This window comes from Antechinus flavipes, chromosome 2, assembly GCF_016432865.1.
Source record: "Antechinus flavipes isolate AdamAnt ecotype Samford, QLD, Australia chromosome 2, AdamAnt_v2, whole genome shotgun sequence".
NCBI classification, from domain to species: Eukaryota; Metazoa; Chordata; class Mammalia; order Dasyuromorphia; family Dasyuridae; genus Antechinus; species Antechinus flavipes.
In genome coordinates, this window is record NC_067399.1 from 431,929,425 (window position 1) to 431,941,932 (window position 12,508).

The following is a 12,508-nucleotide window of genomic DNA, read 5'->3' on the forward strand; positions in this document are numbered from 1 at the left end:
CTAGATACAATATATGTTTGCAGAACCGAACAGTTCTCTTGTTGCATAGGGAGAATTGGATTCAGAAGGTATAAATGACCCGGGAAGAAAAACAAAAATGCAGATAGTTCACATTCGTTTCCCAGTGTTCTTTCTTTGGGTGTAGCTGCTTTTGTCCGTCATTTATCAATTGAAACTCAGGTCTCTTTGTCAAAGAAATCCACTTCCATCAAAATATGTCCTCATACAATATTGTTGTCGAAGTGTATAATGATCTCCTGGTTCTGCTCATTTCACTTAGCATCAGTTCATGTAAGTCTCGCCAGTCCTCTCTGTATTCATCCTGCTGGTCATTTCTTATAGAACAATAATATTCCATAACATTCATATACCACAATTTACCCAGCCATTCTCCAATTGATGGGCATCCATTCATTTTCCAGTTTCTGGCCACTACAAACAGGGCTGCTACAAACATTTTGGCACATACAGGTCCCTTTCCCTTCTTTAGTATTTCTTTGGGATATAAGCCCAATAGAAACACTGCTGAATCAAAGGGTATGCACAGTTTGATAATTTTTTGGGCATAATTCCAGATTGCTCTCCAGAATGGTTGGATTCGTTCACAGCTCCACCAACAATGCATTAGTGTCCCAGTTTTCCCGCATCCCCTCCAACATTCATCATTATTTTTTCCTGTCATCTTAGCCAATCTGACAGGTGTGTAGTGGTATCTCAGAGTTGTCTTAATTTGCATTTCTCTGATCAATAATGATTTGGAACACTCTTTCATATGAGTGGTAATAGTTTCAATTTCATCCTCTGAAAATTGTCTGTTCATATCCTTTGACCATTTATCAATTGGAGAATGGCTTGATTTCTTATAAATTTGAGTCAGTTCTCTATATATTTTGGAAATGAGGCCTTTATCAGAACCTTTAACTGTGAAAATGTTTTCCCAGTTTGTTGCTTCCCTTCTAATCTTGTTTGCATTAGTTTTATTTGTACAAAGGCTTTTTAATTTGATGTAATTGAAATTTTCTATTTTGTGATCAGTAATGGTCTTTAGTTCATCTTTGGTCACAAATTTCTTTCTCCTCCACAAGTCTGAGAGATAAACTATTCTATGTTCCTCTAATTTATTTATAATCTCGTTCTTTATGTCTAGGTCATAGACCCATTTTGATCTTATCTTGGTATATGGTGTTAAGTGTGGGTCCATGCCTAATTTCTACCATACTAATTTCCAATTATCCCAGCAGTTTTTATCAAATAATGAATTCTTTTCCCAGAAGTTAGGGGCTTTGGGTTTGTCAAACACTAGATTGCTATAATTGACTATTCTGTCTTGTGAGCCTAGCCTTTTCCACTGATCCACTAATCTATTTCTTAGCCAATACCAAATGGTTTTGGTGACTGCTGCTTTATAATATAATTTTAGATCAGGTACAGCTAGGCCACCTTCATTTGATTTTTTTTTTCATTAATTCCCTTGAGATTCTCGACTTTTTATTGTTCCATATGAATTTTGTTGTTATTTTTTCTAGATCAATAAAATATTTTCTTGGAAGTCTGATTGGTATAGCACTAAATAAATAGATTAGTTTAGGGAGTATTGTCATCTTTATTATGTTCGCTCGGCCGATCCAAGAGCACTTAATATTTTTCCAATTATTTAAGTCTGACTTTATTTGTGTGGAGACTTTTTTATAATTTTGCTCATATAATTCCTGACTTTCCTTTGGTAGATAGATTCCCAAATATTTTATGGTATCAACAGTTATTCTGAATGGAATTTCTCTTTGTATCTCTTGCTGTTGGGTTTTGTTGGTGATGTATAAAAATGCTGAGGATTTATGGGGATTTATTTTGTAGCCAGCTACTTTGCTAAAATTATGAATTATTTCCAATAGCTTTTTGGTAGAATCTCTGGGGTTCTCTAGGTATACCATCATATCATCTGCAAAGAGTGATAGTTTGGTTTCCTCATTGCCTACTCTAATTCCTTTAATATCTTTCTCGACTCTTATTGCCGAGGCTAGTGTTTCTAATACGATATTAAATAATAATGGTGATAGTGGGCAACCTTGCTTCACTCCAGATCTTACTGGGAAAGGTTCTAGTTTTTCCCCATTGCATATGATGCTTACTGATGGTTTTAAATATATGCTCCTGACTATTTTAAGGAAAAGTCCATTTATTCCTATGCTCTCAAGTGTTTTTATTAGGAATGGATGTTGGATTTTATCAAATGCTTTTTCTGCATCTATTGAGATGATCATATGGTTTTTGTTTGTTTGGTTATTGATATAGTCAATTATGCTAATAGTTTTCCTAATATTGAACCAGCCCTGCATTCCTGGTATAAATCCTACTTGGTCATAGTGTATTATCCTGGTGACGATTTTCTGTAATTTTTTTGCTAATATTTTATTTAAGATTTTAGCATCAATATTCATTAGGGAGATTGGTCTATAATTTTCTTTCTCTGTTTTTAGCCTACCTGGTTTAGGTATCAGTACCATGTCTGTGTCATAAAAGGAGTTTGGTAGGACTCCTTCAATCCCTATTTTTTCAAATAGTTTATATAACATTGGAGTTAATTGTTCTTTAAATGTTTGGTAGAATTCACATGTAAATCCATCTGGTCCTGGGGATTTTTTTCTTAGGGAGTTGATTGATAGTTTGTTCTATTTCTTATTCTGAGATGGGACTGTTTAGGATATTTACTTCTTCCTCTGTTAGTTTGGGCAAGCTGTATTTTTGGAGGTATTTTTCTATTTCATTTAAGTTGTCGAATTTATTGGCATAAAGTTGGGCAAAGTAACTCTTAATTATTGCTCTAATTTCCTCTTCGTTAGTGGTGAGTTCTCCCTTTTCATTTTTAAGACTAACAATTTGATTTTCCTCTTTCCTTTTTTAAATCAGATTTACTAAGGGTTTGTCTATTTTGTTGGTTTTTTCATAGAACCAACTCTTAGTTTTATTAATCAATTCAATAGTTTTTTTACTTTCAATTTTATTGATCTCACCTTTTATTTTTAGAATTTCAAGTTTAGTGTTTGACTGGGGGTTTTTAATTTGTTCCTTTTCTAGCATTTTTAATTGCAAACCCAATTCATTGACCTTCTCTTTCTCTATTTTATACAAATAGGCCTCTAGAGATATGAAATTTCCCCTTATTACCGCTTTGGCTGCATCCCATACATTTTGGTATGATGTCTCATTATTATCATTTTCTTGGGTGAAGTTATTAATTATGTCTATGATTTGCTGTTTCACCCAATCATTCTTTAGTATGAGATTATTTAGTTTCCAATTATTTTTTGGTCTACTTCCCCCTGGATTTTTGTTGAATGTAATTTTCATTGCATCGTGGTCTGAAAAGGATGCATTTACTATTTCTGCCTTACTACATTTGAGTTTGAGGTTTTTATGTCCTAACATATGGTCAATTTTTGTATAGGTTCCATGAACTGCTGAAAAGAAAGTGTATTCCTTTCTGTCTCCATTACATTTTCTCCAGAGATCTATCATATCTAACTTTTCTAGTATTCTATTTACCTCTTTGACTTCTTTCTTATTTATTTTGTGGTTTGATTTATCTAATTCTGAGAGTGCAAGGTTAAGATCTCCCACTATTATAGTTTTACTGTCTATTTCTTCTTGCAGCTCTCTTAGTTTCTCTTTTAAGAATTTAGATGCTACCCCACTTGGTGCATATATGTTTAATATAGATAGTGCTTCATTATCCATGCTACCCTTTAGCAAGATATAGTGCCCTTCCTTATCTCTTTTAATTAGATCAATTTTTGCTTTAGCTTGATCTGAGATCAGGATGGCTACCCCTGCTTTTTTGACTTCACCTGAAGCATAGTAGATTTTGCTCCAACCTTTTACCTTTAACCTGCATGTATCTCCCCGCTTCAGGTGTGTTTCCTGTAAACAACATATTGTAGGATTCTGGCTTTTAATCCATTCTGCTAACCGCTTCCTCTTTATGGGGGAATTTACCCCGTTCACGTTTATGGTTAGAATGACCAATTCTCTATTACTTGCCATCTTGTTAACCCCGGTTTATGCTTTTCTCCCTTCTTTCCCCTTTCCCCCCTTCCCAGTATTAAGCTTGTGAGCAGCACTTGCTTCTCACAGCCCTCCCTTTTTAGTATCCCTCCCCCCGCCTTAGAGTTCCTCCCCCTATCTTACCCCTTTCCCTCCCAGTTCCCGTATTCCCTTCCGCTTAGCTTATTCCTTCCCTTTTCACTTTTCCCTTCTCACTTTTCAATGAGATGGGAGAAGTTTCACCATAGATTGAATATGTCTTAAGATTTTTCACTTAAAGCCAATTCTGAAGGCAGTAAGATACCCACTATATTCATCCCCCTCCATTCTTTCTCTCAGATATAATAGGTTTCCTATGCCTCTTCATGAGAAGTACTACTCCCACTTTACCCTTTTTCTGGTACAATGTCCTTTCCACATCAATTTCTAGAACAAGGTATACATGTATTCTTTATACATCTATATAGTCAAAATATAGTTCCCAAGATTAATCTTTACCTTTTTAGATTTCTCTTGAGTTCTATATTTGTAGATCAAACTTTTTGTTAAGTTCTGGTTTTTTCATCAGAAATAGATGAAATTCGCTTACTTTGTTGAATGTCCATCTTCTTCCCTGGAAAAAGATGCTCATTCTCGCTGGGTAAGTTATTTTTGGTTGCATACCAAGTTCCTTAGCCTTTCGGAATATCATATTCCAGGCCCTTTGATCTTTTAATGTGGATGCTGCCAGATCCTGGGTGATCCTTATTGTGGCTCCTTGATACTTGAATTGGGTTTTTCTGGCCGCTTGCAATATTTTTTCCTTCATCTGAGGGTTCTGGCATTTGGCCACTATATTCCTTGGTGTTTTGATTTTAGGATCCCTTTCAGTGGGTGATCGATGAATCCTTTCAATGTTTATTTTTTCCTCTGTTCCTATGACTTCTGGGCAGTTCTCTTTGATAATTTCCTGGAAAATAGTGTCCAGGCTCTTTTTTTCATCATGTTTTTCTGGAAGTCCAATGATTCTCAGATTGTCTCTCCTGGATCTGTTTTCCAGGTCTGTTGTCTTCCCCAGAAGGTATTTCACATTTTTCTCCATTGTTTGATTTTTTTGGATTTGCTTGACTAATTCTTCTTGTCTCCTCGAGTCATTCAATTCCACTTGTTCAATTCTGATTTTCAGTGAAGTATTTTCTTCACTCACTTTTTAAAGATCTTTATCTAATTGTCCAATTGAGTTCTTTTGTTCTGTGGAATTTTTTTCCATTTCGCCAATTTTGTTTTTTAGAGAGCTGTTTTCTGTTTCCAGTTCACTAATCCTATTTTTCAAGGATTTTACTTCTTTATCCACTCTCTCTTTAACTTTCTCCAGGCTCTTTTGCCAAGCCTCCCTCTCCTTTTCCCAAGCTTCCCTCTCCTTTTGCCAAGCCTCACTCTGCTTTCCCCATTTTTCTTCTAGCTCCCTTGTGAGAGCCTTTTTAATCACTTCTATGAGGTCCATCTGTGCTGAGGAACAGATGATCTCCTCCTTTGGGGATTCACCTGGGGACTGTCTGTTTTTAGTCTCCTCAGGATTTAGAGTCTGCTCTCTATCTGTATAGAAGCTGTCAAGGGTTAAAGTCCTCTTCAGCTTCTTGCTCATTCTGTCTAATAATCAAAGACAAACTACCAAAGAAAAACAGAAAAAACTGGAGTCTTTCTTTGGGGGGGGGGGCTGGGTGTGTTATCGAGCTTCCTCTACAGACTGCAGGAGGCAGCAGTGAGGCACTAGCAGGACTGTGTTGCGCGTGCGCTCTGAGATCCCAAAGCGTGCTGAGTCACTGTGGGGGGTTGGAGGGGCGGCCAGGTCCCGAGAGACTCCAGCTGTTTGGGGTTGTATTCTTCAGCCCTGGTGTTTTTAGCTTCTCTGCTGGGCTGCTGACTTGCTGCCGGAGCAAAGTATCCAAACCTGTAGCGAAGCTCTCCCCGCAGAGATGGCTGCGATCACTCCCCACCCCCTCTCCAGTCTGCTCCCGTGCTCTCACTGCCGCTGCCCGCCGCCTGCGCCCGATCTAAAACCGCCCCAGCCCTCCAGTAAAGACAGACCTTTCTTGGTGGATCTCAAGGATGGCTTCTCTTGGTAACTATATGTGGGTTTTTTTCAGTCAAGCATTGATTCAGAGGCTTGTAATGAAGTGGATAGTGAGAGAAAGCATGGAGCTTATGCAGCTGTGAGCCTCCTCTCCGCCATCTTAACCGGAAGTCCAATGAGAATTTAAAAAAAAAAAATTTAAACCAAAAAAACTGTTCCTTAACTGCAGGATGGTGGAAGTTTGGAAACCCAGGTTTGCAACCTGAAGTTCAGACAACTCCAGACTTTCTTTGCCTAAAGGTGTTTTGAAGGCTAGGATAGCAATTATCATTAAACCTGTTATTCTGGCAAGCTTACTTTCCTATGGCCATAGGACTTGCTATTTAATTTAAACTGTTTTTTTCAATTTTTTTTACAGGTTGATTGTCCTTGGATGCTACTAGAATTAGATAAAAAGAACCCGAGAATCCTGAATTACTGTGTATCTGGAATTGATATAGTATGTTCAATTGACAATGAAAATTTTGTGAACAAGTGTGAATTTTGCATAAAAAAGAAGTAAGGAAAGAATCAGATTTTTTTCCCTTCTTAATTTTTTGATATGATTCAAAGGAAGTTAGAAAGTAAGACAATGAATTGAATTTTGCTTATCAGATTGCAAAGAAAAATTAAAAAACCCAGATATTCTGTCTATTCTTTGAAAAAAGACAGCTTTCAATAGTATCAGTCTTGCATTTGAGATATTTAATTTCAAAATTCATACAATCTATTTCTTAGCTGCTTGCTATGTGTGATGGGCAGAAATCTTTGTGTGGGGAAGCTATTTATTGTAGTCAAAAGAACCAAAGATATGAAGTTGGGAAGATAGCAAGATATTGAGCAAACTGTTCCCCACAGGGATAAGTTTCCTCATGTATGAAATGAAACAAAACTGAAGCTCCTTCTAACTCTAAATCTCATGATTTTATGAACCAGACAGTGGGGCATAATAGATAACATTCTAGTCTAAGATCAAGGAAGAGCTGGGGTTGTCTATTTTCTTTCTGATACTTACCGTCTCTGTGACTTACCCTCTTAATACTCTAGGTAATATTGTGAGACTACAAGTTGTAGACAAGATGATGACCTATACTGGTAGAGGGAATTCCTTGTACTAAATGCAGTCTCTATCAGCACTTTTTAACTCCAGGGATCTATTCTATATTAACATTTTGAAGTGAAAGTTCTTTATGATCAACAAACAATAAATACACTGGTCTGTATGTCTTGTAGTCAGTTTTATAACTATAGAATTATGGTCTACTTTACACATTTTTTTTTCATTTGCAAATGTTTGCATATATTTTTCTCAGGAAAGAGGCCCTCAATACATATTTAGATTCATTTTTATGAAGATTTGGAATCTTAATAAATCAAGATAATAAAGAATGCATAAGGACCTCATCCTTTATCCTTTAACCTCCAATCTTTAACTATTTAAAGCAATGATCAAAATCAATACCAAATTAACATCTAAGATTAAGGGGGAAAGATCGACTCTACAGTTAAAAGTACATAACAATCTGACTTAAACCAAGTATTGATGCCAAAAATGAGAAATAGTTTAACACTATAATGATCTAAGACAATTCTGAAGGACTTGTGATGAAAAACATTATTTACCTCCAGAAAAAACAAAACAAAAACAAACTGGTGGATCCTTAATGCAGATTGAAAATAATTTTTCTTTACTTTTTAATTTAATTTTCTTTTAGTTTTCTTTCAGAGCAAAACTTAAAAAAAATATTTTTTGCCTTATTACTTCTTTATAAGTTTTATAACATGTCAAATTGCTTTGAAAGTCCAAATTTGAAAAAAAAATTAAAATTATTTTATATGTAATTGGGGAATACTAAAATATTGCTTTTTAAAATAAGAAATAGAAAAAAGTGAAGATGTTGATATTGATTGTTGTGATTTCTTGAGAAATCTTAATTGATGCAATATAGTAGCCTTCCATTTAGTTTCTAGTTTCTCGTCTATTTCATCCTCTATATTCATGACTAAGGTGTTCCTGCAGAAAAAGCTTGACATTATCAATCTCATCCTCAATAAACTTCAGAGACTTTCTATGGCTGTTAGAATAAAATATTATTTTATCTTTATCTCACCCTTTTCAATACATATTTTTAGGTTTTTAAAAAATATTTAATTATTAGTACAGTAGCACTATATGGCAAAAAAGAATTATAAATGAGCAAATAAAATAGGCTTATATTGGGCTTGTATACTCAATGTTCTTTTTATTACTAGGGAACTTGATTTTAAAATTTTCAGACTATTGTCTTCAATTAAACATGTCTAAAAGCAAACTAATTTTCTTATCCTCAGGAAGAAGATTCCCCTCCTATCAGATTTTCAAATTATTGACCTTATTCCTGTAATTCAATTGCAGAATATTAAAATTATAAAGGACATGAGAATATGGAATGTCAGAAAGTAAAATATTAGTTCTTGAAGGGGCTCTCTTTTGTCACTTATTCATAATGGAGCCTTTTGTAATTTTCCATTGTTAGAGAATTCACAACCTCACAAATTAGCAAGTAGCATTGCTATTTAGCTCCAATGGTCTTGAATTTCTTTCCTTCTTTGTCCCTTCTCTTCCTCTCTTTACTTTTTCTCCTTTCCCTTGCTTCTTCCCTCCTTCCCTTCTTCCCTCCCTCCCTTTTCTTTCCTTCCTTCCCTCTCTCCCTTCCTTCCTTCTTCCTTCCTTCCTTCCTTCCTTCCTTCCTTCCTTCCTTCCTTCCTTCCTTCCTTCCTTCCTTCCTTCCTTCCTTCCTTCCTTCCTTCCTTCCTTCCTTCTTTTTACTTCTAATTACAATGATTTTATGGTCCCATGGCTGTATATTTTACATCAATTTGGAAACTGTGTAGGATGATAACTTCAGCATTGTTTCAATTTAGAACTGTTTAAAACTTAATCTATAACACTGGATTTACCTTTACTTCTGTCTCTTCTTCTTTAGTCAAATGCCACCATCATATTTTCAGGTCAAGGAAGCTAGATGCTGATTTTTTTTTGGATTTCCATATGATGTCATCTATCTTCAACCTATCCTTGTGGCATGCTCCTCAAGAAATCTACTCTTCTTTTGGTCAGAAAGTTCCTAATGATTGTAATTTGATTTATTAATTGAAAAATTGTATTCAGATATTGCTCTTAGGGGAGGGATCATTAAAGCATTTCCCAGAGACATTTTCTATAAGTTGTAGAAATACTTCTATAATAAAGTCTAATTGTTTCCATGACTGGTTAAATAATAATTAATAATAATAATTATTATTATTACAAATAATAATAATCAGAGAAATCTGAGTCCAACCAGAACTTCAGTGCTGTCAAAGTGAAGTCAAGAGTCATAAATCCTGAACTATGAACAGGCGGTACACTTTGTTCTCACCTATCCTGCTTTTCAAGATTCTACTTCAGTTCCCAGGTTACGTATTCTGATATATATGATAATATGATATATGTATATATATATACATAAAATATATGGCAGTCTCACTTTCACACACTGACATTTTTGAGCTCATTATATGACTAGCATTTTAAGAATCATAACAAGGGTTGTATGATAGGGTGTTTGCCCTAAGGTACTAAAGATAAAGAGGCCTGACATTAATTGAAATCCTTTTTTTTTTTTTTTTTTTTTTTTTTTTTTGCAAGTAGGAACAACAGAACTTAGCATTCTAGCTCTTCCTGTGCTCTCTCCTTAAAAACTCCCCATCCAAAATCTCTGTCTCTTGTCTCCCATGAGAGAATGTCCTGACACTTATTCAACTAAGAAGGATTTTGTCCTATTCAATCTTGTTGCTCAGCTGGCATATCGTCAAGACAAGTATTTACTACGTGTTTGTTGTTTTGCAAGAATTGAGCTAAGTGCTAGTGTATACAAAGTAAGGCACCATATTGTCCCTGCTCTCAAGGACCTTATATTTCAGCATGAAAGACAACATAGATCTATATATTAACATGATCCTTTGAGGTTAATCTCAGAGGAAAGGCACTTAAATTAAGGCTGGCTTGAAGACGTTCCTTGCAGAATATAAGGAGGTAGAGAATTAGCTTTTACAAAGCACCTCCTATGTTCTTGGCACTGTGCCTAAGTACTTTTTGAAAACAATTTTTTATTTGATCTTTGCAAATCTGCCAAGTATGTGCTATTATTATTCTCATTTTACAGTTGAGAAAATTGAATCAAAAAGAGCTTAAGTGACTTGATCAGAGTTACAAAGCTAATGTCTGAGGCTAGATTTGAATTTAGATATCTTTGAATCCTGAGACACATTCTGTCCACTTCTCCCCTAGATTCTTTAGCTGAAATTTGAAAGGAAACCAGGAGGTGATGATAAAGAGAGAGAGAAGTCCTGACATGGAGGAAAACCTATGAAAATATTCAGAGTCAGAATATGAAGTATCTTGTGCCAGGAACATCTAAGGGACATTTTAACTAGATTGTAGAAAACACGGAGGGGAACAAAATTTAGAATGGGAAGATTATAAAGGGGCCAGCCTATTAAAGGCTTTAAAATCAAAGAGGATTTTATATATAGTCTTGGAGGTAATAGGAAGCCACTGAAGCTGAGTAAAGGAGAATGTCACTTGGTTACACATATGCTTTAAGAAATTTAATTAGTGATCAATTACTGCCAATGAATATATTCAATAAGGCCTATCTTTTACATTTTCAAATATCTATAAATGTGTTACTCTAATGTTCTCTAAAGGGAAACCAATAAAGCAAGAGCAGCTACCCTAGATGACTTTTGAATTTCCCTAAGTCCTTAGTCCATGTTCTCTGATCTTGTCTAAAATCAGCAAAAAGCAAAGATAAAAAAGTACAAAATCACTGAAGGATATCTTGATAATGCTGTCTGGTTGAGTCCATGCTGCTTGTGAAGTCAACTGAAGGTGTCACATGCTGTCACCAGGATGTCACCTTGGATTCACAGCATGGCTAAAAGTCATATCCATAGAGTTAATCATCCTAACTCTAACATCTTTAACACTGAGGGTGTTATATACTTGGAGTCCCTGGAGGTTTCCCAAGGAGTGTTTTTTTTTTCCCCTGGGATGGCTCATAAAGGAGGAAAAAGGCAGACAGAGAAAAAGTGAAACATAGACTCATAGAGCTTCAGAGCTTTGCATGTATTCTGCTACTCCACCACAGACAGTTCTTTGTATTTCAGCACCAAGCAGTGGTCATCCTGACTTTTTGTAATACCTCCATTCACAAGGAGTTTATGCCTCACATGGAAAGTCATTTTATTGTAAATTGACTGAATTCTTTGGGGGGAAGAGTCTAGTACCAAATTCTACATCTTAGAAATGTCTACCCACTGATCCCAAATCTACTTTGTGAAGACAAGCAAAAAAAAGTTTAACTCCTTTATTTTATAGTCCCCTTTCAAGTATTTAGATGAAATTATTATGAAGAACAAAATTCTGTTTCCCAAGATAAATGTCTTTTAGATCCTTCACCTGACTATCCTATTAAATAATCTGCAGATCTCACATACTAGTTCCCTTGTTCCAGATGTTTCTCAGTTAGCAAACACTTTTCTTAAAATAAGTTGATCATTTGAGATGTCATTGGCACATAACTGATATCCACATTATGATGTGATTCCTAGTCACCAGAACATCAAATTTCATTAATCAGTAAGGACTCTATTCTGTGTTGTGGTGGGTTGGAGGGAGGGAAAATTACTAAGAAGAGGCCTGCTTCATGGAGCTGCCTCTTCCTGTCAAGTATTCGTACTCTGAGAAAACTCATTTTCAATTTGAAACTGATAGATGGCTAATTCTGACCTCAAATACATGGAAGTTAATAAATTCTTGTCAGGCCATATTGATCATGGCCAGTAGGCTGCCAACCTCTGTTAATCTCCCCATTTCAGCTGTTTTCCTCTGCTTGGATTCTGGTTGTAGTTTTTTCCCCAATTATGCCATTGTTTTATGAAGTTTAGAACTGGGTTCATTCTTCATAATTATTTGCTCCATTGAATTCTTTATATTATCTTTGCATGAGGACAAAATATGCTGTATAAATTGTTATAGTTTTAAGTAGCTTGTATTTAATGTGCCATAGAGTGTCATAGAGACTATAGAGTGTCATAATGTGCCATAATGTATCATAGAGACACTAAAAGGCATTTTACCACTGAGGGATGACTCTTCATTTTACTTTCATGTGACAAGAGCCTAGGAGGTCAGAAATGAAGGGGAATTGCATAAGAATAGAACACCCTGAATAGAAAATATGAATAAGGCTTTCTTATGTGTCTTAATCTTGGTATTGTCTGAATTCTCAGAGTAATGATATCCTTAGTCACAGGTAGGAATTTCTGGTTTATCAGAATCTGTAGGAC

General features: G+C 35.4%; 1 protein-coding gene across 12 annotated transcripts in view; it reads left to right on the top strand.

Moving 5' to 3' along the window:
* LOC127550240 (serine protease inhibitor Kazal-type 9-like) overlaps positions 1-12,508 on the top strand; it is a 52,117-nt gene that overhangs the window by 21,974 nt on the left and 17,635 nt on the right. For 3 of the 12 annotated variants that reach the window (XM_051978956.1, XM_051978958.1, XM_051978957.1), the window contains exons 3-4: positions 6,513-6,652; positions 9,125-9,382. The exons of 5 other annotated variants lie outside the window; for them this stretch is intronic. In XM_051978956.1, the coding sequence (XP_051834916.1) occupies positions 6,513-6,652; positions 9,125-9,266 (282 nt within the window). In that variant the 3' untranslated portion in view covers positions 9,267-9,382. Of the gene's footprint in view, positions 1-5,909; positions 6,143-6,512; positions 6,653-9,099; positions 9,383-12,508 lie in introns of those variants that run through there. 4 more of the 12 variants (XR_007950804.1, XR_007950803.1, XM_051978959.1 and 1 more) reach the window with 3 other exon arrangements.